The 26,429-nt window shown below is 46.6% G+C and overlaps 1 protein-coding gene across 1 annotated transcript in view; it reads right to left on the bottom strand.

Moving 5' to 3' along the window:
- Positions 1-6,320: 6,320 nt before the first annotated feature.
- Positions 6,321-26,429, bottom strand: part of MOCS3 (molybdenum cofactor synthesis 3) — a 68,584-nt gene continuing 48,475 nt past the window's right edge. The window contains exons 11-13 of the mRNA XM_088472500.1: positions 16,087-16,183; positions 15,619-15,723; positions 6,321-6,549 (exon numbers count right to left, since the gene is read on the bottom strand). Coding sequence (XP_088328626.1) covers positions 6,392-6,549; positions 15,619-15,723; positions 16,087-16,183 — 360 coding nt within the window. The 3' untranslated portion in view covers positions 6,321-6,391. The remainder of the gene's footprint in view (positions 6,550-15,618; positions 15,724-16,086; positions 16,184-26,429) is intronic.

Here is a 26,429-nt window from a genome sequence, read left to right as displayed (position 1 = left end):
TATTAATCTGGTATATTATCATGCATACACTAACAGTATTTACTATATACTGTATATATATTTTTAAATGGGCCCAGACCATGCACTTTCTAATGGCTAGCCACACCCCTTCTGGAGGCTGGCCACACCCCTAAGTATGGGCCCCAATCACTGCATTCCCCCAGTGGGCCCTTCATGCCCCAGTCTGATACTGTCTGGAAAGTGATAAAGTGGAGAGTGATAAACGTCCAGCTACTCCTTACAGGATGTGTTTGAAAAATTACAGTTAGGAGCTGATTGGCTGGTCGTTTATCACTTTCCAGAGCTTAATACATCTGCCCCAATGACTGGGTGAAGTCAATAATGTTAGTTATTTTGAGCAGTTGTAAATAAATCCCGATTTATTCTCCCACTGGTATTTTGATTACAACCATTATATTATAATATGAGATATGGTAAGAACTTACCTTTGTTATCTCTATTTCTACGAAGTCCATAGGGTTCCACAGGATACCTTGGGGTCAGGCATCGGGCACCATAGTGTTACATAGAGTTACGTTTTCAGCCTCCCAGGATGCACTAGGGTCCCCCTCCTATACCCGCCCCCGAGCCAAGGCATCTCAGTTACGTACCAAGCCATAGGCCGGAGGAGAAGGAAGAGAGAGAAAAAAAGATCTGGACACACACAAGAATCACATTCTCACCAGAGGGAGATGGAAAAACCGGTGACCAGAGTAAAGCCCATCTGCAGCACAGGTGCGACAGGGCGGGAGTCCTGTGGAACCCTATGGACTTCGTAGAAATAGAGATAACAAAGGTAAGTTCTTACCATATCTCATATTTTCTACATCAGGGTCCATAGGGTATCCACAGGATACCTTGGGGATGTCCCAAAGCAGTATCCTTTAAGGGTGGGGACGCTCCTGCGCTGAAAGGAGAATCCGCCGCCCGAAGGAAGCATCCTGAGAGGCAAAGGTGTCAAACGCGTAATACCTCACAAACGTATGGACCAAGGACCATGTGGCAGCCTTGCAGATCTGGACTGCAGAGGCACCACGTCGAGCAGCCCACGAAGGACCCACAGACCTAGTGGAATGAGCCCTCACAGAGGAAGGAACCGGAAGGCCTTCATGAAGATAAGCTTCTGAAATGGCCATACGAATCCAGCCTGCCAAAGTCTGCTTTGAAGCAGGCCAACCCTTTTTACGGTAGCCATAGAGGACAAACAAGGCGTCCGACTTCCTAAACGAAGAAGTTTGGTCAACATAAATCCTTAAGGCCCGCACAACATCCAAAGTGGCCTCACCCACTGAAAGATCAGGTGAGTTAAAAGCCGGCACAACGATTTCCTCGTTGATGTGAAAACTGGAAACAACTTTAGGAAGGAAACCAGGACGAGTGAGCAGCACCGCCCTGTTCCTATGAAAAATCAGAAAAGGGGGTCTACAGGAGAGAGCCCCTAAGTCAGAAACACGTCTGGCCGAAGCAATGGCCAGAAGGAAAATTGTTTTAGCTGTCAGCCATTTGAGGTCCACTGAGCCCAGTGGTTCAAACGGCGGTCCCTGGAGAGCCCTCAGGACCACAGCTAAATCCCAAGGCGCCACCGGTGGAACAAAAGGTGGCTGAATTCTGAGAACACCTTACATAAAGGTGCGCACATCAGGGATTGCAGCAATCCTACGATGGAACCAGACGGACAGGGCAGACACCTGCACCTTCAGAGACACAAGGCGAAGCCCATTGTCCAGTCCCGCCTGTAGGAAAGCTAACACTCTAGACAGACAGAACTCCCGAGGAGCATAACCCCTCGGCCTACACCACTGGAAGAACGTATGCCACACACAATGGTATATCCTTGCAGAGGATGGTTCCCGAGCCCTTAGCATTGTTTGCACTACAGAGCTGGAAAAACCCCTGGTCCTTAACATGGCCGTCTCAACAGCCACGCCGTCAAAGACAGCTGAGTCAGGTCCGGGTGAAGACAAGGACCCTGTGACAGGAGGTCCGGGCGTAACGGCAACTGCAGAGGAATGTCCACAGACAGTCCCTGGAGGTCTGAGAACCAGTGCCTCCGGGGCCACGCGGGAGCTATCAACAGGAGCATCCCACCTTCCTGTTTGAATGTCCGGATTACCCGTGGAGAAGGGAAAACGGAGGAAACAGATAAGTAAACCGGAACGTCCACCGGACGGACAGAGCATCCACCAGAGACGCCTTTTCGTCTCTTGTGCGACACCCGTACACCGGCAACTTTTTGTTGTGCCGTGACGCCATGAGGTCGATCTCTGGAAGACCCCACCTGTCCACCAGAAAGAAAGACGTCCTGGTGCAGAGACCATTCCCCCGGATGAACGTCCTGGCGACTGAGAAAGTCCGCCTCCCAGTTTAGGACTCCCGGGATGAAGACTGCTGATATGGCCGGGAGATTGCGCTCCGCCCAAACCAGGAAATGGGACACCTCTACGAGAGCCACCCGACTTCGGGTTCCTCCTTGCCGATTTATGTAGGCCACGGTGGTAGCGTTGTCCGACTGGACCTGCACTGGGTGACCTTGGAGAACCCTATGTGCCTGCTGGAGAGCATTGAACACCGCGCGGAGCTCCAAGATGTTTATTGGAAGCTCTGTTTCCGCCCGAGTCCACCTGCCCTGGAACAAGTGTGGACCAGTGACTGCAACCCAGCCTCGAAGACTGGCGTCCGTTGTCAACAGGACCCAATTCGCCACCCAGAACGGACGACCCCTGTTGAGATGGGTCGTCTGCAACCACCAGGCTAGGGACAGGCGAACCTCCGGAGTGAGCACCATCGTCTGGGATTTTAGACTCTGAGGCAGTCCATTCCATTTGGACAGGATCAATTGCTGCAGAGGTCTGGAGTAAAACTAGGCATATTCCACCATGTCGAATACTGACACCATGGAGCCCAGTAACCTCATCGCCGAGTGCAGAGAGACGGCGATTCTGCAGACAGCTGCGCACCCTAAACTGCAAGGCAGAGATCTTTTCCCCCATCACAAAGATCCTTTGCTGTCCGGAGTCCAATAAAGCTCCGAGGTGCAGAATCCTCTGAGACGGGATCAGGGTGGACTTCTGCCAGTTTATCAACCAGCCGTGCCGTTGCAGTACCGCAATGGTCAGGTCCAAGTGGCGTAGAAGGATCTCTGGAGATCCTGCCACCAACAGGAGGTCGTCCAAGTATGGCAACATGCAGACTCCCTGCAGCCGCAGGGAAGCCACCATGACCGCCATCACCTTGGTGAATACACGTGGTGCTGTCGCCAGCCCAAAAGGTAACGCCCGGAACTGAAAGTGGTCGTTGCGGATTGCAAACCTGAGGAACTGTTGATGGCGTAAAAGGATAGGGACATGCAGGTAAGCGTCCTGTATGCCCAACTACACCGTAGGGTCTCCATCCGAAACCTCGGCACCCGCAAGGACTTGCTGAGTGCTTTGAGGTTGAGGATCGGACGATACGACCCATTGGGCTTCTGCACCAAAAACAGATTGGAATAGAAACCCTGGCCCCTCTGTGAGAATGGAACAGGCACTATAACTCCAGCCTGGAGCATAGTGTGCAAAACCTTCTGCAGTTCCATGGCTTTGTTCCGGTTTGATGGAAGACCCGTGGTGAAGAATCGAGACGGGGGCCTGTGCCGAAAGGAGGGCGTACCCGTGAGAAACCACCTCGAGAACCCAAGTGTCTGTCATGGTAACCGACCAACACTGGGCGAACTGCAGCAGGCGGCCTCCCACTTTGGGATCCCCCAAAGGGAGGCCCGGACCGTTAGGCCGCAGGCTTGTCATCGGGGCCGGACGTCTGGTATTCCAGGCCTGTTTCCGGGGCTCGGACGATTTTTTGGGGCCAGCCTGTCTGGGAAAAGACTGCGTCTTCGGCTTACCCTGGGCCCTGTAAGGCCGATGTACCTGAACCGGAAGGACCCGCACCAGACGGAAGACATGCCGATTTGGCTGCCGCCAGTGTGGCTACGATTTTGTCCAGATCCGGACCAAAGAGGACTTCTCCATTGAAAGGCAAAGCTTCCAAGTCCTTCTTGGAATCAGCGTCCGCCTTCCAAGATCGCAACCATAAGGTGTGACGAGCAGCTACTGCTGCCGAAGAAACCCGAGAAGTCAGGGTACTGATATCCAAGGCCGCTTCATTGATATAAGTGGCCGAGTCCCGGAGATTGCCTATGAACTCGGTCTATTCAGCCGAACAGTCGGAATCGAGAGACGCCTCCAAACTATCAGCCCAGCGCTCCATAGCTCTGGCTACCCAACAAATGGCCATAGCTGGCCTAGCTGCCCCTGCAAGGGAATAAACGGACTTTAGGCATATCTCTACCTTACGGTCCGTAGCATCCTTCAAGGAAGACAGAGGGCACGGGCAATGTGGCACTTCGGACTAGGCGTGTCACATGAGAATCCACCTGTGGAGGGGATTCCCACTTAGAAAAATAATTATCCGCAAACGGATAAGCCACCGCCAAGCGTCTCTGAGGCTGATACCGTTTGCCCGGATGTTTCCACGCCTCCTCTAAATGGTCCACTAACTGACCCGAAAGAGGAAACACTGTGGCGTCACTCTTAATATCCTTAAAAAAGGCATATTTAGATTTGGACACCGGAGGATCTTCATCCTCAATCACTAAAGCTGTGCGGACTGCCCGAATAAGTCCTGGAATATAAACCTTGGACCTAGCGTCCGACTCTTTAGTACGGAGAGGTTCCTGGTCCGAAAGATCCAGAATCTCCCCATCATCAGACGTCACGTCGTCATCCTCATAAGGAGCAGACAGAGACGTCACCGGCCGCTTATGTGGCCTCAACACAGACTCCCCTTGCAACACGTCCGACAACTGCTGTACAGAACTTGTCAGAGAATTAACCTACGCAGGCTCCTGAGAGACTTGGGGAGGGGAAATAGGGAGACTGTGTGGTACCATCAATTGTCTCGGGAAACCCTGCATGGGTGACGACACCACTGACTGCTGGGACAATCCCACAGGCTGCGGAGCTAACTGGCCCACGCGGGTTGTAAGCGCTTTGGCGAAACAAGCCCAGGGCGGCTCCTGTACCGGGGCCGTGACAGTAATTGGCCGCGCCAATAAATAACACTGCCGACATAGTCCCTCCGCTATTGGTACCTTACACGTAGTACACATAAGCTGGAGAGGAAAGTCACTCTCAGACATGATGGTAAGTATGTGACCCCTCTCACTGATACTTGTTAGTATAGTGTGAGACCACTCTGCAATCACCGCACCGCAAGGGCTTTAGCAGAAAAAGATTAGGGACAGTGAAATGGCTGACAGTAGAAAATGAAAGTACAGGCAGCAGCGCTAGCAGAAGTCACATACAATGCAAAGAAAATCAATTCCTGCACTATAAGCGCTGATACTCAACTACGCAGACACGGAGCCTGGTAGGACACAGCGCTGCATACACAGACCTGAACCCAACGGAGGAGAGGTATGCCGGGGGACCCAGACCGCGATGCCACCGCTCCAAGCTTCCAGCAGCATTCACCATGCGTCTTGTAAAGATGTCCACCGAGGAGCATAGAGGAGGCTGGCCTGGGGGAGGAGCGCTGCCACAGGGCCAGTCAGCACAGTGCAGAGAGGGCTGTGTGCAGCGGGGGAGGCGCCGGCTGTGTACAGGGAAGGCGCGCTCCCCTGGCATACAATTAACCCCTGGGATGCCGCAGCGCTACCGCTCAGCCGTGGTCCGCTGTCCCAGGGGGTTAGTGGAAGCGCAGGTTAAGTACCTGGCTCCACGCTGCAGTCAGTCCCCAGGGAGCCCCCTACCTGGGGACTCTGGACCATGTTGCAGCAGGGTCCCACCGCGGGACCCCGCTGCTTACCTGCTGCCCCCTTGGATCCGGCCATGGTCCCAAACATCTGGGGTCACCGCTAGCTGTGACCCCAGATGCTTACTAGCATCCCCGGATCGGTACCGGCGTTCTGGTACCGGCGGGGGTGTAGGGAAGACAGCATGGACGTCAGCACTGACTGTCCATGCTGTACTTCCAGATGTGCAGCCACAGCTGCATTGAAGAAAACTTCAGGGGCTATTCTTAGCCCCCCTCTAACAGGTGCATCCGACTCCGGCCGGGCACCAAACGAAACAGATGCCTTGGCTCGGGGGCGGGGTATAGGAGGGGGACCCTAGTGCAACCTGGGAGGCTGAAAGCTTAACTCTATGGTGCCCGATGCCTGACGTCATCACCTATATCCCAAGGTATCCTGTGGATACCCTATGGACCCTGATGTAGAAAGAAAACAATTTTTTTTTTTTTACATAAAAATACAGACTTTTACCAAAATAAAATACTAGCCAATAAAATGTGAAAATGCTGTATTAACAAAGTGCACAAAAAGTTAATATACACATTTCTAAAATGTATTTAATCTTTAATATTGAGGAAATGTAGGATCAATCTTCTCAGACCAAGCCATCAAGCCACCTTTAATATCTTTTGCTATAAACATATCCGTTTCTTTGCCAGATACTTTCTGCAGTATTTTCACAGCTTTTTGTGAATCATTGCCCAGTTTGCAGATCACGATCACTGGAACAGAATAAAAATAGTTAGACATTCAGTAATTTTTGCATAAATATGTTCAGGTTTCTTTGTTGACTGAAAGCTTCTTAAAAACAGCTTTCCTACAATAAGGAAAACATACTTGTGTGTCTTGGCGTGGTTATACACATTTTTACTAAAAACCTACACTAGAATTATCCCATGTGTGGATAAAAAAATATCATTAAATGCAGAAAATACAGGCAAAGAATAATGTTTAAGAAGTCTTAATTTGGATCTCAAAAGGTCTTAAAATGTGTGTGTGTGTTTTCTTTCACAAAGCAAAAAAAGAATCCAGCTTCAACTGATCCATTGCATAAATAGACTGACCTCCTGACCATCAGAAAATAGGCATTAATTTAACTTTTAATTTAAAGTTCTCTCCTGAAAAGCATATGATGAAAATTATTTCTACTAAAGAAAGGACTAACTTTAAGCTTTCAAAGTAAGTAGGATGATAGACCACAGTTCCCATGTGGTTTTTAACTGGGGCTGATGGGGCATAGAGGGGGAGGAGCCAGTCACACTTGTAGATTTTTAAAGTGCCAGGCTCAACTCAACCCACCGTCTATACCCCACTGTCATGAAGCTCCAGTGTCCCCTGTGGAATCGGAGAAATGGATACCAGCGGTGGTCGAGCAGAAGCAACATATGCCTGACGAATAGTCAGACGAATCCACCTGGCCAAAGTTTGTTTAGACGCAGGCCAGCCACGCCGATTAGCATCATAAAGGACGAACAGAGCCTCTGATTTACGTAGTCCCTCAGTACGGGACACATAAATGCGAAGTGCCCGAACCACATCCAAGGAGTGAGAATCCCCAGAAGAGTCCTACAACGCTGGCACTACAATCGGCTGATTCAGATGAAAACCTGAGACCACCCTGGGCAAAAAGGAAGGGCGGGTACGAAGTTCCACCCGATCTTCGTGAAAAATCAAGTAAGGGGAACGGCAGGACAAGGCTCCAAGTTCAGACACACGTCTGGCCGAAGCCAGGGCCAATAAAAGGATCATCTTCCAAGTCAAATACTTCACTTCCACCTCCTGCAAAGGCTCAAAGGTGGATGACTGAAGAAAAGATAAAACAAGATTCAGGTCCCAAGGAGCCGTGGGTGGCACAAAGGGGGGCTGAATTCTAAGTACCCCTTGAAAAAAGGTCTGAACCTCCGGAATCAGAGCTAGGCGACGCTGGAAAAAAATAGAAAGAGCAGAAATCTGCACTTTAAGCGATCCCAAGCGTAAGCCCGCATCGAGGCCTTTTTGAAGAAAAAGAAGAAGACGTGGTAAATGAAAAGAGGAAGTGGAGGATCCACGACCCTCACACCAGGAGATATAAGCCCTCCAAATGCGATGATAATGCGCTGATGTTACCGGTTTTCTAGCCCTAAGCATGGTAGGAATGACCGACCTAGGAACTCCATGGCTTCTTAGGATGGCGGTCTCAATAGCCACGCCGTTAAACGAAGCCGCCGTAAATCCGGGTACACACATGGACCCTGTTGTAGAAGGTCCGATCGTAGCGGAAGAGGCCAAGATTCGTCTGCCAGAAGGAATAATAGATCGGAGTACCAAACCCGACGAGGCCAATCCGGAGCCACTAGGATGACGGTGGACGACTCTTGTTTGATCCGCTTGAGAATCCGAGGGAGGAGCGGAAACGGTGGGAACAGGTACACAAGGCTGTACGGCCAAGGGATCAGTAAAGCATCTGCTCCCACAGCTGCCGGATCCATGGTCCTGGAGCAGTAAAGGGGTAGTTGATGATTTATCCGAGATGCCATCAGGTCTATCTGTGGTTTCCCCCATCTGCAAACCAGTTTATGAAAGACCTCGGGATGAAGGGACCACTCCCCGGGATGAAGATCCTGACGACTGAGGTAGTCCGCTTCCCAGTTGTCGACTCCCGGAATAAACACTGCGGAAATGACCTCTACGTGTCTTTCTGCCCACAGAAGGATGCGACTGGCTTCTCTCATTGCCATCCGACTGCAGGTTCCTCCTTGGCGATTTATGTATGCCACTGCCGTGGCGTTGTCGGATTGTATCCGAACCGGAAGTCCTCGTAACAGAGGAGCAGCCTGTATCAAAGCTCTGTAGACTGCCCGCAGTTCGAGAACATTGATTGGTAAGAGGGACTCCTGCTGCGACCAAAGCCCCTGGAAGTGATTGTCCAGAACCACCGCTCCCCATCCGCGGAGGCTGGCGTCCGTGGTGACCAAGGTCCAATTCCAAATTCCGAAGCGCCGACCCGCTAACAGATGCTCCGTCCGAAGCCACCAGAGCAAGGATATGCGGGTCCGGGGAGACAGACGCACCAGCCAATGCATCTGTAGGTGGGACCCGGACCATTGAGACAGAAGATCCAGTTGAAAAATTCTGGAGTGAAATCTGCCGAATTGGATGGCCTCGAAGGAAGCCACCATTTTTCCCAGGAGACGGATGCAAAGATGCACAGATACTTTCCTGGGTCTGAGCACCAGACGAACCAGCTCCTGTATGGCTATGGCCTTGTCCCTTGGCAAGAATATACGAAGCAGAACAGTGTCTAGAATCATTCCTAGGAACTGAAGTCTCTGTGACGGCATCAACTGAGACTTCTGGAAGTTCACAATCCACCTATGTTGAATGAGAATCTGATGTGTAAGGGACACTTGGTGTAAAAGGACTTCTGCCGTCGGAGCCTTGATGAGTAAATCGTCTAGGTACGGAACTATCGTCACCCCCCGAGAGCGCAAGTGAGACACCATGACGGCCATCACTTTGGTGAATACCCTGGGAGCTGACGAGACCGAATGGCAGGGCCTGAAACTGGAAATGAGCTTCCCTGATGGCAAATCTGAGGAAAGCCTGGTGAGGAACCCAAATTGGGACATGCAGATAGGCGTCCTTGATATCTATCGACACCAGAAACTCTTCTGCCTCTAGTCCCGCAATGACAGAATGGAGAGACTCCATCTTGAACCTGTGAAATGAAAGATACCGGTTCAAGGATTTCAGATTCAGAATGGGTCTGACTGACCCATCTGGTTTCGGAACCACAAAAAGGTTTGAGTAAAACCCTTGTTGTCTCGGCCAGCAAAAGTTTCTCGATCGCTTGATGCAAAATTAGTTGCTTCAAGGGATCGACGGGTAAACCTGTTGTAAAATAACGCCCAGGAGGAGTGAAAGCGAACTCGATCTTGTATCCTTGAGATACCAGATTTTGAACCCAAGTGTCTGGAGAAGTCCGTCTCCAAACCTCCGAGAAACGCTGGAGGCGAGCCCCCACCTTCGGATTTCCGAGATGGGATGGGAGCCCGTCATGCCACAGGCTTGTCTGCTGGCTTGGGATCTGGACGGCGGGCAATATTTGCTTGACGTCCTCTAGCACGGCCTCCTCGCCCCGCTGAAGACGAACCTCGCGATTGTCCCTGAAATCTTGCAGATGCTCTAAAGGAACGAAAGGAAGGTCCCCTAAACGAGCGACGCGGAGGTGCTGATGAAGGTAGAAAAGTACTCTTACCTCCAGTGGCCAGCGAGATCCATTTGTCCAGCTCTGGACCAAATAAAATATCGCCTGTGAAAGGAAGAGCTTCCACTGCTCTTTTTGACTCCGCATCCGCTTGCCAGGCACGAAGCCAAAGTGCCCGGCGAGCAGAGATCGCTGAAGCAGAAATCCTAGCGCCTACCTGGCCGATATCTCTGGAGGCGTCTCCTAAGTATACAGCAGACTCCTGAATATGTTCTGCCAAGGTAATCAGATCTGCCCGCGGAGTGTTGGATCTAAGACCCTCAGTCATTTGTTCCGCCCATTTTTCCACAGCCTTGTTGACCCAAGATCCTACCAAGGCCGGACGGAGAAGTGCACCCGCGGCCGTATAAATGGATTTCAAAGTGGTTTCTAATCTCCGCTCTGAGGTTTCCTTCAATGTAGTAGCTCCTGGAACAGGTAACGTGGTCTTCTTTGACAACCAAGAAACCGAAGAATCCACCTCTTCCTATTTTCCACAGGAAATGGGTAAAGAGAGAAAAAACGCTTAGGAATCTGGAATTTACGGTCCGGATTCTGCCAGGCTGCCGTCATCTGTTCGTCCAACTGGAGAGAAACAGGGAATGTGACGGCCATCTTCTGTGACCTGGCAAATAAGGAGTCTTCTAACGATTCTGGAGCTTCCTGGCCAGAAATCTTAAGAACTTCCCTTACCGCTAAAATGAGTGCATCAATACCTTGCATTGCCTCAGGTTCTTGTGAGTAAGTCTCTACGTCTGATTCGTCCAGCATCTCCCCTTCCTCCTGAGACGAGTGATCCGCTGCCGAATCCTCATCCGACTGGAGAACCGCCGGAAGAGCCCTCTTCTTAGATGAGCGACTTACCGTAGCTTCAGGAGCTTTAGACGCAGAACCCATCGCCTGAGCAAGGCTATTCACCGAGCGGACTAAATTCTGAGCCCACGCTGGTTCTGCAAGAAAAGAAGGGCGAGATGTGCCAGGTAGATCCCTGGCAGCCTCCCGTTCCCTACGGGAAGCGGCTAATTCAGACGAAAGGTCCGCCATGACCCCTGCCAAACTATTTATGAAGGAGAGAGTGACAGACTGCGTGTTAGCACTCTCTGCTTCACACGTCTCGCACAGGGAAGACCCTTCGGAGCGAGCATGGGTAAATTTCTTCCTGCACTTAGTGCAGGCAAACAGCTTTTGTGATGCAGCTTTTTCTGTCCTGGATGTCATCATGTACTCACAGACAGACACCACATACAACTCAGTAGTGCAAAAGGAGTATAGGGAGAAGCAGAATTTCAATAATAATGCTACTCAAGTATGGGAGCAGACAGAGCAATAAGGGAGGAGCAGAATTTCAATAATAATGCTACTCAAAATGCAGGCAAAGCATTATAGGAGGAGCAGAATTTCAAGAATAATGCAACTCAGTAACAGGGGCAGACAGGCATATAAGGGAGGAGCAGTCAATAGGACCAGAAGGTAGTTAAAACCACCTTCTGTAATTAGACCCCCTTTAGAAGCTGTCAGATTTCTCCTCTCCCCCTCCGCTCAGTGCCTTCAGGGAATGTAGAAGCTCCTCTCTCTGAGGCGCCACTCCCGTTCAGAGCGCGCCAAACTAGCCCAGGCAGTGAAGGAGGAAGAGGAGGGACCTATAAGCTCCTCCTCCTAATGGCCGCCGCTATTGTATGCGCGCGGCATACACTTATTGTGTCCCCGCACTGACAGCGGGGGCCAGCGGCACGACCGCCGCCAGTGATAAACGTGCCGGTGCCTTTTACACAAGCACCGGCACGCAGAGACAGGACCGCTCTGAGCGCGCCTACCTAACAGCCAGCGCCGGTGTTCTATCGCAACACCAGCGTGGCACTGACAGCCGCGCGCTGTTATTAGACCCAGCATATTATTTACACCTCTCCTGCTAGTCAGGAGAGGTGTGCTACTTACCGGTCTGCTGCGGCCAGAGCGCTGGGCAGTGAGGGGAGAGCGGGGACCCGGACACAAGCCACTGTTAGCTGTGGCGGGCCCCGCTGAGTCTGATGACTCCTTAACTGCCTAAAGCAGCCTCCCCTCCATAGTGTGACCGGACACAGGCTGCAGTAGCCGTGTGGTCCCCTCTCTGGCGGCTCCCACGATGCAGGCAGACTGTCACAGCCAACATTCTTTTACAATTTATTTAATTTAAGGGCTGGAGACAGCCCCTGTGCACCGGCTCTACTCGGGCACATTCTAAAAACTGGGGCTGATGGGGCATAGAGGGGGAGGAGCCAGTCACACTTGTAGATTTTTAAAGTGCCAGGCTCAACTCAACCCACCGTCTATACCCCACTGTCATGAAGCTCCAGTGTCCCCTAGTGGATGAAGGAGAAACTTATTATACAGTACATTAAAGACTAGACTAAATTAACATGTTTATCATAATGAACCTGGCCTGTCAGTTATATAAAAGGTCTATATTAAATACTATTGTGACACAAAGAAGAACTAGGGAGAATGCAGCTTAGCCAGATCTTCACGACTTAACAAAACTAAATGGATGTACCAAATTGCACTCTGTTCCCATATGAGCTAATAAAGTATATATATAAAATGTTATTGTCTTTTCTTAAAGTTTACAAATTAATGTTTTTGGTACCATTTTACTGTGTATGTTTTATTTACACTAAACTAATGCAATGCTATTTTTGATTAACATTCACTGAAGTTAGAATTTTTTGCATTTGCTTTCATTAAACCTTGGAGAGACAGAAAATTGTGAAAGATAAAGTTCCAACCAATCGGCTCCTGTCATTTTTCAAACACATAGGTTATATGTGAAGAATATAACCGCACCAGTGGAAACGACCTTCTCCTTTAATTGTACCTGAATCTTATAAATGATTAGAGGTGTTGAAGAGGTGCTATCCACTAACAAAAGCAAATTAAAAAAAAAGCAGAGGACAGTATCAGAGTGCACTGGTCGTATCATTTTTTACTTAAAACATATAATTTCTTTTATTTTTACAGAACATAATAACATATATACATTACACACGTGAAATATAAACTTAAAATATTAAATCAAATGAGTACCAGGGACTACTTAGATAGAACCCAAAACTTTATCATGATCTTATTCTGCTCATATAATTCACATCACAACCTGGTAATTTGTAGTATTATAGTTACATAATGTTCTATTTAGAACTTTAAATGTAACAATGTTGCATCAGGTTTATATTACTTCATATATTTCTTGAGGTATATTATGATATTCTTTTGAGTTCCAATTTATTTCTCTTTTTATTATTTATCCAATCCTACACATTTGATTTTTGCACTTTATTTCCTATATTGTAGCAATAAATATCCTGTATTCAAATTTCAATTAGTCCGTGTCTTATTATAAATAGTTGTATGTTATATCAATTTATCAAATGATAAACGGAAATAACATACAACTAACAAGAGACTTTCACTTTACTTTCCATCATACACTGAGGTGCCAAAAGTCATAGGATAGCAGTATATAAAGGTAAAGATCGATGGTATCACCATACCGTGACGTCTTGGAATTGCCCAGACCTGCATCAGTTGTAATTGACATCTTGTGAGTCAGTTTGAACAACGGCTAGGCTCCTCATGGCAAAGAGACGTGAATTATCTGAGTTCAAACGGGGCATGATAGTGGGTGCTTGACGGATGGGACATGCCATTTCCAAAGTTGTGCAAACATTCAACATTTCTCTTTCTACAGTGTTACGTGTGTACTGGAATGCCTCATGGAAGGCATTACCACCCACCATGGACAGAGCAGTGGCCGACAACGGGGGCCTAATGATCGTGACCAGTGGCCAGAAATGTACGTGGTAACAGACAAGCGACAATAGCTCAAATCACATCTACATTCAATGCAGGAGGTACCAAACGTAGATCCAGCAGGTCAGTGTAGCATACTTTAGCTTCCATGGGATATGGGAACAGAAGACGCAACAGAGTGTCCCTGTTAATACTATGACACCAGACAAGGCACTTCACACTGGGCTTGTGACGTTTCTAATTGGACCCTGGAGGACTGGCAACATGTGGCGTTGTCTGTTAGAGTCACAGTTATTTCAGGCTGATGGTAGGGTTTGGGTGTGGCGCACACCCCATGGACTCCAGATGTCAACAAGGCACCGTGCAGACTGGTTGTGGATCTATAATGGTGTGGGGTGTGTTCACGTGGCATGAGTTGGGTCAGCTTGTCTGCCTGAACACGTCATTGACCAGTAACCACTACGTTGCATTGCTTGATGACCATTTGCAGCCCTTCATGGACTTCATGTACCAACATGATGGAATACTCCATGCACAGTGTGATCTGTCTTAAGTTGTCCAGAATTGGTTCGAGGGGCATTCTGGAGAGTTCCGACGAATGATGTGTCCACCATGTTCGCTCGACATAAACCCATCGAGCATTTATGGGACGTAGTGGAGACATCCAAGATCCTGCATCCACAAATTTCAGCGAGCTGTGGGAAGCTATCCAGACAGCATGGGTCAACATCTCGCCAGGGGTCTACTTGTGGAATCGATGCCACAACAAGTTGCTGCACTACATCAGGCTAGAGGGGGTCCAACACAATACTAGGCATCTATCCCATGACTTTTGGAACTTCAATGTATGTGTTAGTGTTTAGCAGCGGGAATTAAAGCAGCAATTATTATTAAGGCAAAAGCAACCTGGTTGGGCCTTAAAAAAATAAAAATAAAAAAAAACTGGGACTTTGAATCACGTAGCTAAATGGCCCAAATCTCGCCTCTTACCGCAGCCTATTTTATTTGGACCACTGTCTACTTTGCAACACTGATCGGGTTGCTTACTATTTGGATATACAGGTTGAGTCTCCCATATCCAAAATGCTTGGGACCAGGGGTATTTTGGATATCAGAATATTCTGTATTTTGGAATAATTGCATACGATATTGAAATGTCTTAGGAATAGGGCCCAAATCTAAACACAGAATGCATTTATGAATCATATACAACTTATACACACAGCCTGAAGGTAATTTTATACAATATTTTCAATAATTTTGTGGCTCAAACAAAGTTTGTGTACATACATGAAATTCATTTATGTTTCATATACACCTTATACACGCAGCCTATAGGTCATTTTATACTTTATTTTTAATTATTGTGTGCCTTAATAAAGTTTGTGTACATTGAACCATCAAAAATGTCACTATCTCAGTCATGCTAAAAATATTCCGTATTTCGGAATATGTGGATATTGGAGACTCAACCTGTAGATGATGTCTCTAAAGATTTCCTCCACAGAAAGCTACAAAGCAAACAGCAAGAGAATGGGGAGAATGTTAAAGAGAGTATTTACTCATCTCTCCATTACACCAACTTCCTATTTGTTTTGATTTGTGTATGATTTCTGAAGTGACATGAGGTCATTGATGGTTATTGGCAAAACAAGAACAGATCTCTGGGAATTATATTCTTATTATACATCAACGTAAAAATATAATTTTCTATTGCATCCAATGAAATAGACAGCTGGCAAGCAATGAACACTTGCAGAAGATAGCCATTGTTACTTACCTCTTTTTTTTAATTCATCGTAGCCGTTACTTATTTGAGCAAGGCTTTTATTTAGGAAATCTATCCAAGTCATATTCTTCTCCTCCAGTTGACTTAAAGGTATATCTTTTTATTTATTTATTTTTTTAAATAGGAGAAATAATTTTAAATGGTAATGCTATATACAATTTGTATTTGCATATTCTAATGAAACGTAAGCCATTATATCAAGTTAATATATAATACAATTTATACATTGGTGAGCTGAATAAGATACGTAAAATAACTTAGTGTTTATACTTCTCTAAATAGGTATAGATGACCTCTTTACATCTTTTTTAGCAGGTTACTATGTTACTGGCGATAAATGAAGGTAATCCAAATATATTTGTATTTCTAATTTGTTGTACCATTATAAAAGCTTTTTTTTTTTTGTTTAAATGGTACAGTACAAGCCATTCACTTCAAATACATAGTTAACAAGGATACGAATAGAATGCTCCAGGTGACATATCTCCACTTCAGGCTGAGGTCTAACATCAATGAGTAGGTGAGGAAATCGGTTATCGAGAATCTGTTTATAATCCTGAAAATAAAAACAAGTTAATATTTAACAGAAACTCCTAAAATTATGCAAACTAAAATAGCAGGCACTCCAAAGTATCTATTAGTGGACATTTTGAACATTTATATTGGTTTACGTTTTAATCTGTACAAAAAAAAAATAAAGTAAATTTTCGTTATTCCATAAGCTAAAGAAGAACTAGGCCTCAACACACATTGTACTTCTTCCCGCTGAGTGGGCACAAGTTTGCCGTTATTTGCTGCACGGACAGGGCATTTGAGAACAGAAAGAATGTAGTGAACTTTGCTTTTCACGGGATACAGCTTCCATTGCAGAATCTCTGGCACCATATTGGAATTGCAGAGGCTACAAAATGATTCCAACTGGAAAATAGACTAAGTGTAATGAGACTTTTGGAACTCTTCTGTTTAGCAGGTACCCGATGAAATTAGGCACTTAAAAATGTAAATAGCATTTTGCTTTCTTTTTACACCTACAGATGTGTCCATCTTTGCTGCAGTAGCGCTAAAAAGCCCCTCTTGGTGTGCCAGGTTCTGTGAGAGTCTGCTAGCGGCGGGCATCTTTTTTGCAGAAAATGCTCTGCCCATGGCTCTCATCATACAGTCAGGCAATGCACTTCACACTAACACGCTTCCCTCTGTGTGCAACCCTGTACAGTTATATGACACGTTACTGGCATCTTGTTTGGCTACAAATTACATAATCTTAAAACTAAAATAAGAAGTTAAATATTTATTTACATAATAACCAGGGTTCGCAAAATACGCGCTATAGCGCATTTTCGCGCGCTACAGCAAGATGGGGACCCGGTTTTTAAATCCCTGCGGGTCCCCCAGGACGTGCTTGCTGAGCTTGCTGCCTGTAGCGCTGCAGCAGCCAATCACCGCTGGCGGCCTCAGCAGCCAGTCACCGCCGGCGGCCTCAGCAGCCAGTCACCCCAGGCGGCCGCAGCAGCCAATCACCGCCGGCGGCATCTCCTGCACCATTCACCGCTGGTGGATTATCCTGAACCCATAGCTGCCGGCAGCGTCTCCTCAACCAGTGACTGCCGGCAGCATATGATTTAATTGCTCTGTGCCCACGCGTTCTTCAGAAAATGGATGGACTCTGCATCCAGGGACAGCGGTCAGGAGGACTCAGGTCCGGAGGTGCTGGGAGGACTCAGCATGTACAGGGGATGTGCTGCTCTGACGGCTGGTGACAGAGAAAAGACCCTGAACTCAGACAGGTCAGTCACTTACAGTTTACAGTCATCACTGTGCAGACTCCTACTGTGTGACCATGTGCATCCCCCTAACCCTCCCTGACTGTGTAACTGAGGCCACCCTCACCCCCTAACACTGACTTTGTAACTGGGTGCAGCTCCCCTAACCCTGACAATGTAATTGTGTGCACCCCTTCTAACCCTGACTGTGTGCAGCCCCCCTAATCCTGACTGTGTGACCATGTGCTTCCCCTCTAACCCTCCATGACTTTGTAACTGAGCTCCCCCCCCACCCCCTAACTGTGTAACTGGGTGCAGCCCCCTAACCGTGACTGTGTGCAGCCCCCTTAATCCTGACTGTGTGACCATGTGCATCCCCCCTAAACCTCCCTGACTGTGGAGCTGTGGCCACCCCCCTCCCCTAACTGTGACTATGTATCTGTGTGCAGACCCCCTAACCCTGACTGTGTAACTGTGTGCATTTCCCATTTACTCTGACTGTTAACCTGTGTGCACTGCCCACCTTACCCCAGCACTGCCTGTCTCTAACCTCCTCCTTGGCCCCAATACTACCCCAGCTATCTACTCTAACCTCCTCCCTACCCTTTGTACTGCCTGTCTCTAACCTCTTCCTTGGCCCCAGCACTGTCGCAAACTACTGTTTGCACTTACCCCTCCCTATCCCCAGTTCTGCATGCCCTTACTGCCCTCTAGCTCCAGCTCTAACCCAACTTCTCCTTGCCTTTAGCCCCAGCTCTACCCCAACTGCTGCTTGCCCTTACCCCCATAATATGTGATGGGACCCAAAAAGAGTGGAGCAGGACCCCATTTTTTATAAAGTGAGGGGTCCATGGGACCCACATTTTTTTTCGCTTTTCGCGATCACTGATAACTACGGAAAATATCTAATCTATTTTTGACAAGTGCTTGAACAAAACTAATAAACATTTGTTTGTTTATTTAACTATACTAGAAACAAAATGATCCTTCACGAATATCACCTAAAATAATTAAAAATAAAGAACATATGCAAACATTAAACTAAATTAACAAAGTTAACATATTATGGAACACTATAAACACTACAGAAATATAAAATAAAAAAATTACCTATGTACAGTCTGACAATTTATAAGATCCATGGTGACATTGTTTTATCACAAAAATATAATGGATTTTGTCTATGTAATATCAGTGATATACCATGCCCATTATCAGACACCCAATGTCTCCTGTTAGTCAGATTTCCCATGAACATGTTATTACTACACAATATCGCTGTGTTTAAGGTCTGTCCTTGTGACTAACTGCACATGAGCAAAATTTATTCCCATTTGCCCTGTCAAATCTAGCTCTGATTGGTTGGCTCCATGCAGTCTACCCCTCTCCACGACTTCATCATTAGTGTATGGAATGGAATGGATGAAAGTTTAATTACAAAAAATAAAGCATCAGAGCTGTGCCCTACAAGGTAAGGCATGTTTGCTTGCAAATAATACAAAAAAAGTAAGTGTGTTAATAACTCAGAAGTAAAACAAATGCTTAGTGAAGTGATGTAGAGAAAACAAAGGAATAGACTAAATAGACTATTATGTGTGACTATATGGTTAACAGAAATAATAGTTTCTACATGTACATATGGCAGAAATAATTTAGAATTAGAAGACCACAGCGATCACTGGAGTATTCCAGGAGATTTACAGGATCACCATGAAACAGATTAATTTAACTTCACATTTTATTGCAACTTACTGAAATCCACCAAAAATTGTAATTTTACTTTCTCCTCCAGTCCCTTTCTGCAAACTGATATATATACAAAATATATATATATATATATATATATATACACACACACATAAAAAAATTCCTAAGTGAGCTATGTGCAATCATATTAAAACAGTTTGAGTTAGCAGGATGCTTGAATGTGAAAGTCCTTCCTCTAAATGTTTAAATTGGGTATTCTTCTTTTAAACTGTATGACATTAGACCATGAGGGATCCTGTGGATATACCCTCCACCAAAAAAACAATCACCGAACAGTAGGCCAGAAAGGCCAATTAGAAAAGATACCAAATGTTTATATTTGATAAAAACATAGGTTCAACATTTAAAGGTTCTGGTTCACATAAACAAAGTAAAACACATAACATAGATCCAATAAATTAATAAGCCAAGGCCAGTGTAGAGATTTTTTTGAGACCCACCCTCACCTTTAAACAGGTGTGAGCTCAATAGGGAGGGAATCTTCACACAACTGGTCAATGGAACCGTAACTGGTAAACCCTACGCGTTTCGTCTTTCGACTTCATCAGGGGTAGGTATCTTTAAATGGGTGGAAGAGATGAACTTTGAGTAACTTCGTATATAACTAAAATTTAAATTAGTATATACACATAATTATTGGCGATATGAATGGTACATAGCAAAAAAGTTTTATTGATAACCCATAGGGGTATGATTTACAGGTAGTAATCAATAGTAGGTGGGTAACACTGTACTTCAGCTGATTAATCAGGACCCAATCGGGCCTAAAAACAAAAATAATAAATCGCATATATATATATATATATATATATATATATATTTTAAAGGCTGAATCGAAGAAACTGAATTCTCCATAGAGAATTCTCAAGGGGGGGGGCATTTAAGGGGCTACACCTCAAAAGCTATTGGAGGTGCAAAGCTGAACTTTGGCATGGATAGGTAGAACTGTCGCTCGGTGCAGCATGCCAAATTTCAGGACAAAAAAAATATAATAAATTAGGATTTGGGAACAATCTAAAGTTCCAACTGTCAGTTTTTTCTGACACTCTCAATTAGGACCACTTTTCTGCTGTTTGTTATGGGAGATTTTTGGGAAGGCATAAGCCAGGGTAGGGGGCAGTGGTGGCTCCAGAGGTGGGGCTGCAGCACAGTCCAAAATTCAATAAGGGGAGCCACACCAACTGCCAGGGAGCCCCGGTCAACGATGTTTGGCAGCATTTGAAATGGCAGTTGGTGTGGCTCCCCTATTTGAATTTTGGACTGTGCTGCAGCCCCACCTCTAAAGCCGCCACTGGTAGGTGATGAATATAGACTTGGGGTTTGTTTTGTTAGTTAGCTATTGTTCCAGGGTAGGTGCTTTTGGGGTTCAGGTAAATTAGAAAGTTACAGTTTTTAAATTATTACCTCACAAATGCACTATTACAGAGATAGGAAGCTTCAACTTGTTGCGCAGCCTCAGTTGGTGCCTTCAGCAGGTGTGCTCACTGTGGCTTCACTTGGTTGCACCAATATGGCTGGCCAGTGAGTACGTTAGCGGCGGCAGAACCCGGCAATTGTAGCAGGCATTAGCGGCGGAGACCCTGTGATGGTGTGGCAGTTACTCAGGTGGGTACCGGCAGCGGTGCGGGCATCAGCAGCAGTGCCAGAGTCAGTGGTGCGGCGGGTCCCGGCAGCGGTGCGGGTGTTGGCGTCAGGTCTGCATCCGAAAGGATCCAGTCCTTGCCAGCCATTCTGAAGCAATTTTTGAAATTCAAAGCAAGCGGCATGGCAGTCCGACAGCGTGGAGGCAGCTGTGAAGAGCTGCCGAAGAAGGAAGACGCCGAAAGTCCTAGTGGGCGGCGGCCATGCAAAAGAGCTGATACAGGCTGCCACCCACTAGGTGAAGAAGCCGGAAGTCCTAGTGGGGGGCGGCCATGTAAAAGAGCTGACAAAATGCCCAAGGGAGGTGGCAGCCGCACAAAAGAGCTAATTGGCTGCCACCCCCAAGGTGAAAACACTGAAGCCATGGAGGGATGGCGCCCGCCAGCAAAGACGCTGAAGCCCTGGCAGGTTGGCGTTCCTCCAGGCGAAGATGACGAAGCCCTTGTGGGTTGGCGCCCAGCAGGTGAAGACGAAGCCCTGGCAAGTTGGCATCCGCCAGGTGAAGACGACAAAGCCCTGGCTGTTTGGCGCCTGCCAGGCGAATACAAAGAAGTCCTAGGATGGTGGCGGCCACATAAGAGTTTAAAGTCCGCCGCCCTCAGGTGAATGTGCAGCCAAATAAATAATTGAAAAAAATATTATTGTAGCGTGTTTAGTTTAATATTTCTTTTACAAGTGTACTACAGGTACCAGTGGGCCCTTAATGCCCCGCATGCTGGTACTTGTGGTTCTCCAAGTACCAGCATGTGGAGTAGGCTTGCTGGGACCTGTAGTTTATCTGCAAAAGACAATATTCTTTCAAATGCACCACACTACACAATCAACCTGGCACCCACCGCCCAGGGGTTCCGGGGATAGTCCAGGGCTATCAGCATAGACCTGGGGTGCCCTGGAGAGAGGGACCCCTTTATTGGGGGGGGTTCCCAGCTCCCCAGGGATTCCTGGCCTGGGCTGACTAGCAGTCAGGGTTAATGCTTCGGCTGGGGGACCCGGTGAAAGGGCTCTCCTGGCTGTGGCATTAGCCACTAGCTAGAAAAAGTCGGGTGCTGGTTATGGTAAATACAGGGGAACCCTACTAATTCCCCCCCCTGTATTTCCAGAACCAGGTCCGGCACACAGCCCAGTGCTGGTTATGCAAGATACGGGGATGTCGTTTGTCCCCTGTATTTTGGCAAGCAAGGCTGGTACTTACTAGCCCGGTGCTGGTTGTGCTCAAATACAGGGGACCCCTATGTCATTTGTCCCCTGTATTTTCACAATCAGGACCAGCAGTGTAAAGCCTGGGGCTGGTTGTGCTCCCCTGCAGGTGGCCCAGTTTGCTCCTCCAAACCCTGATGGTTAATACATTATAAAAAAGCTATGAAATTTTATAGACAAAAAAACCTTACGGTTTCACATGTCCCATTTAGGCTTCTTAGACATGATCTAAAATTTCACAAAACCTACTGAATTTCTGCCACACAAACTTAAAAAAGCAATGAAATTCCGATAATTTAGGCTGACGCCTTAATTGACGTGTTCCTTGCGCAATACAGATATGGTATGCCATCACAGCCTGTGGTTAACTGTAGATTCAGCACTCAGATTGCTGTCACAAAAATGGTGGAGCTGCTAATTCACAGAATTGTGTGCTAATTGGAATACACACATGCAGTCTATGCAACTGAGGTCTGAGCAGTTATGTGGCACACACATCCCACTCAGTGCTCTCAAACTTCACATTCGGTCACCACAACAATCCCACTTGGCTCCAAGATCCTTCTCACTCCATAAATCCATCTTATTCAGAATACACATTCAGCTCCCTAATTGCTATAACTATCATACTGCATGTACACTATTGTTGCCTCCATGCTGCTATAACTTTCCCAATCCCTACAGCACTGGGTTCCCTGTGGACAGACAATTAATGGTGCCTGAAAACCCACTTGCGTGGAGCCATGAGGAGGAAAAGACCACATTTGCTGAAGAAACAGTGGTTTTTGCTCCAAAACAATGCCCAACAACATGTTGCTGCTGTTGCATTGGCAGCACTGACTGAATTAACGGGACCGCACTGGAACACCTTCCATATAGCCCGGATACAGCGCCCTGTTATTTCTGGGCATTCCCAACCCTGAAAAAACAACTGCACGGAAAGAAGTTCTCAACAGATGATGACGTAAAAACTGCCACAGCTGCAACACTAAAAGTAATGTCACAAAACGTCTTTGAATCGTTGTTGAAACACTGCAAAAAAAATTTATTGAAGGACACTACTTTGAAAAAGCAAAATGTTCAGATCCAGTGGAGTCATCAGATTCTGAATAAAAAAAATCATTCTGGTTACTTTTCAATCAGCCCGTATTTAATCTACTATTTTTAATGGTACTGTGGATTAAATACAAGTTTGCAAAGTTTTAAAGTCTCCGAGTGCCGCTGCTTGTTTATATTGCTATATATATATATATATATATATATATATATATATATATATATATATATACATACATACATACACACATATATATATATATATATATATACACACACACATTATATATATATATATATATATACATACACATTCATACATACACACGCACGCACACTGTATATGTATTGCCCGCTAGGCTGTTTTCAGCAGGTCGCCTATTTCTGAAGGGCAGAAAGCACCCTGCTCTCCAGCGCGGTTCCCCGCTGAAACAGCCTGCAGGTTCTGTCCTCCACCCGCGGACCGCAGTGTCCCGCGGGTGGGGAAAACGGCAGAGCAGCGGTCACCGCAAGTGAATTCATGCTGGTCGCATGCGCCCGACATGCATTCACAGTGACCGCGGCGCTTGGGGGCTGCCCTGCATGTCCGTAAGTGCCGGGCGCGCCCTCAAGTTACGAAAAGGGGACGCGTTATAAACGCCCCCTTTTCAATGGTCACGTCCCCTTTTCAGACGCGCGCAGAAGTACCCTTGCTCTAGGTCCGGCGCCCTGCCTGCCACCGGACAGAGTGAACACATTATAATATATATATATATTGTGATAGGATCATTGGTAAAGTGGTCTGTGGCAGGTACATTTGTCCCAGATTCCTGTCTTATGTGTTTTAAACCCCCAGGAGAAAGTCTGCAGTGTAGCAGGCTTGAGTTTCGGCTTTTTGAAAAGCCGGTTCGGGACCTGGGGGTTGTGTGTGAGAGGAGAGGGAGGGCTCCACCCACGGCCACTCCAGGTTTTGGTTCTCGCAGCCTGGTAACAGGCTTGTTAGGGTTTCCACCTGAGAGTGGCCAATATAAGCCTAGTGTGTTGAGGGCTGATTGTCTCACCTGGGAGAGCAGACAGGGAGTTTGCTCAGAGACACTTGAAAACCTGCTGGTGAGGGCATTAGGCCCTGCCAGGTTCTGGTAGTGAGGGAACTACCTGAGAAGTTAGTGCCCCGACAGGGCTAGGATTTTTGTTTATGTTTTTTTATGTTGTTTCTGACATTGTACAATAAAGACTGGCGCCGACCAGCTTGTACTTGCATCCAGTCTGGCGTACTGTTTCCCAGCTGCTGTGTGTGAAAGGAAGGAGTCCTCTACCCAGGAGAGGGACCCCCTAACCTAACTGTGTCACAATATATATATATATATATACACATATATACATACATCCATCCCTGATGACAGGCCGAGTCCCAAATTGTTGGATCAAAATTTTGTCTGTGACTTAAAGCATGGTACTGTAATAGGATGCCACCTTTGCAATAAGACTGTTCATTAAATTTCATTCCAGCTGTATATACCACGATCAACTGTAAGTTATATTATTAGAAAGTGGAAGCGTTTAACAACAGCAACAACTCGAAGCGGAAGACCACGTAAAATCACAGAGGGGGGTCAATGACTGCTAAGGCAAATAGTGCATAAAAGTCGCCAACGCTCTGCTGATTCCATAGCTGAAGAGTTCCAAACCTCCACTGGCATTAATGTAAGCACAAAAACTGTGCAGCGGGAGCTTAATGGAATGGGTTTCCATGGCCGAGCAGCTGCATGTAAGCCTCCCATTACCAAGTGCAATGCCAAGCATTAGATGGAGTGGTGTAAAGCACACAGACACTGGACTGTGGAAACGGGTTGTGTGGAGTGACAAATTCTTTATATGGCAGTCAGATGGAAGAGTCTGGGTTTGGCGAGTGCCGGGAGAAGTTTGGTTGAGGAGAGATAATGGTATGGGGCTGTTTTTCAGGGTTTGGGCTAGGCCCCTTTTCTCCAGTGGCAACAAAGAAAGGACTATAGAGACATGGTTTGATGAATTTGATGTGGAAGAACTTGACTGGCCCGCACAGAGCCCTGACCTGAACCCCATCAAGCACCTTTTGGATGAACTGGAACAGAGATTGTGAGCCAGGCCCTCTCGTCCAACATCAGTGCCTGACTTTATAAATGCTCTACAGAATGAATGGGCACAAATTCCCACAGAAACATTACAAAATCTTGTGGAAAACCTTCCAAGAAGAGTGGAAGCTGTTATAGCCTGCGAGTTCTGTCTCCATCCGCGGGTCGCAGTGTCCCGCGGGTGGTCAAAATGGCGGCGCATACGCCCGGCACCCATTCACAGTGACCGCAGCGCTTGGGGGCTGCCCGGTATGTCCGTAAGTGCCGGGCACGCCCCCAGGAGTGAAGAAAAGGGGATGCGTCATAAAGACATGCCTCCTTTTCTTTGGCCACGCCCTATTTACCACAAGGCGGCACTCCGTAGTAAAGAAACAGGAAATTACGTCACAGTCCCACAGGTTGCTATGGCAACACTGACAGCCCTGAACAAACATGCTAAAAGAAAACAATTTAGATTGAATGAGAATATACAACTATCCAAGGGGACAAGTTGTATAGTCTCATTCAATCTACATTCATATGAGCGTAAGCTCAGGTGTGTGCTTGTAACCATTGGTGGATCCACCTATATAGACATGTACCCATTTCTAACTTAGTGAGTTTGGGTATGCTTTATTCCAATATTGTGTAGAAAATTCTTGTATCATCATTTATAGAAAATACTACACATTGCTGTTATACATTCCTCTCTATGTATATGGAATTTTAATGTTTGGAGAGAAAAGGAGAAACAAAGAGGAGACCTTAAACTCCAAACATACGGATAAGTATTTGTATTCTATTTTGCAACACGGGTTATATAGATGTCACAAGGCAAGCAGCGCCATTCTTTCAAATCTTTTTTAGTTACAGTTTTGTACTTACACCAACTAAAAACACTACTGAGCACCGTATTCAGAGAAATAACAAGTGGAGTATGTTTTTTTTTATCATTTCCTTCCATTCAAGTTTAAGAAAAATTTCCAAGGATACTGTGTGGAACACAAATCACAACAAACAAGTTTCTGAAACAAAACGGAAATCCCACAGACATTAACTATTACGTTACTGAGCTGCATTTCAACAACCTAAGATTGGAACTTTAAAAACATAAAACAGCGTTCATGATAACATCTGTTCATCTTCAATATTTACAGATGAATGCTTTTTATTTTTTACACTACACTTAATTAAAACACCAACAAATGAGTTAAGCTGCCAAGTACTCAGAGAGCTAGCAGCAGAAAATGCCATCCTGCTATAATAGGCTTGGGGGAATGAGATTGGGAGTATACTGACTTCTGCAGCAGTT

The sequence above is a fragment of the Taudactylus pleione genome, unplaced genomic scaffold (genome assembly GCF_031769625.1).
Source record: "Taudactylus pleione unplaced genomic scaffold, aTauple2 ptg000125l, whole genome shotgun sequence".
In the NCBI taxonomy this organism is placed as follows: Eukaryota; Metazoa; Chordata; class Amphibia; order Anura; family Myobatrachidae; genus Taudactylus; species Taudactylus pleione.
This window is presented reverse-complemented; position numbering and strand designations above follow the sequence as displayed.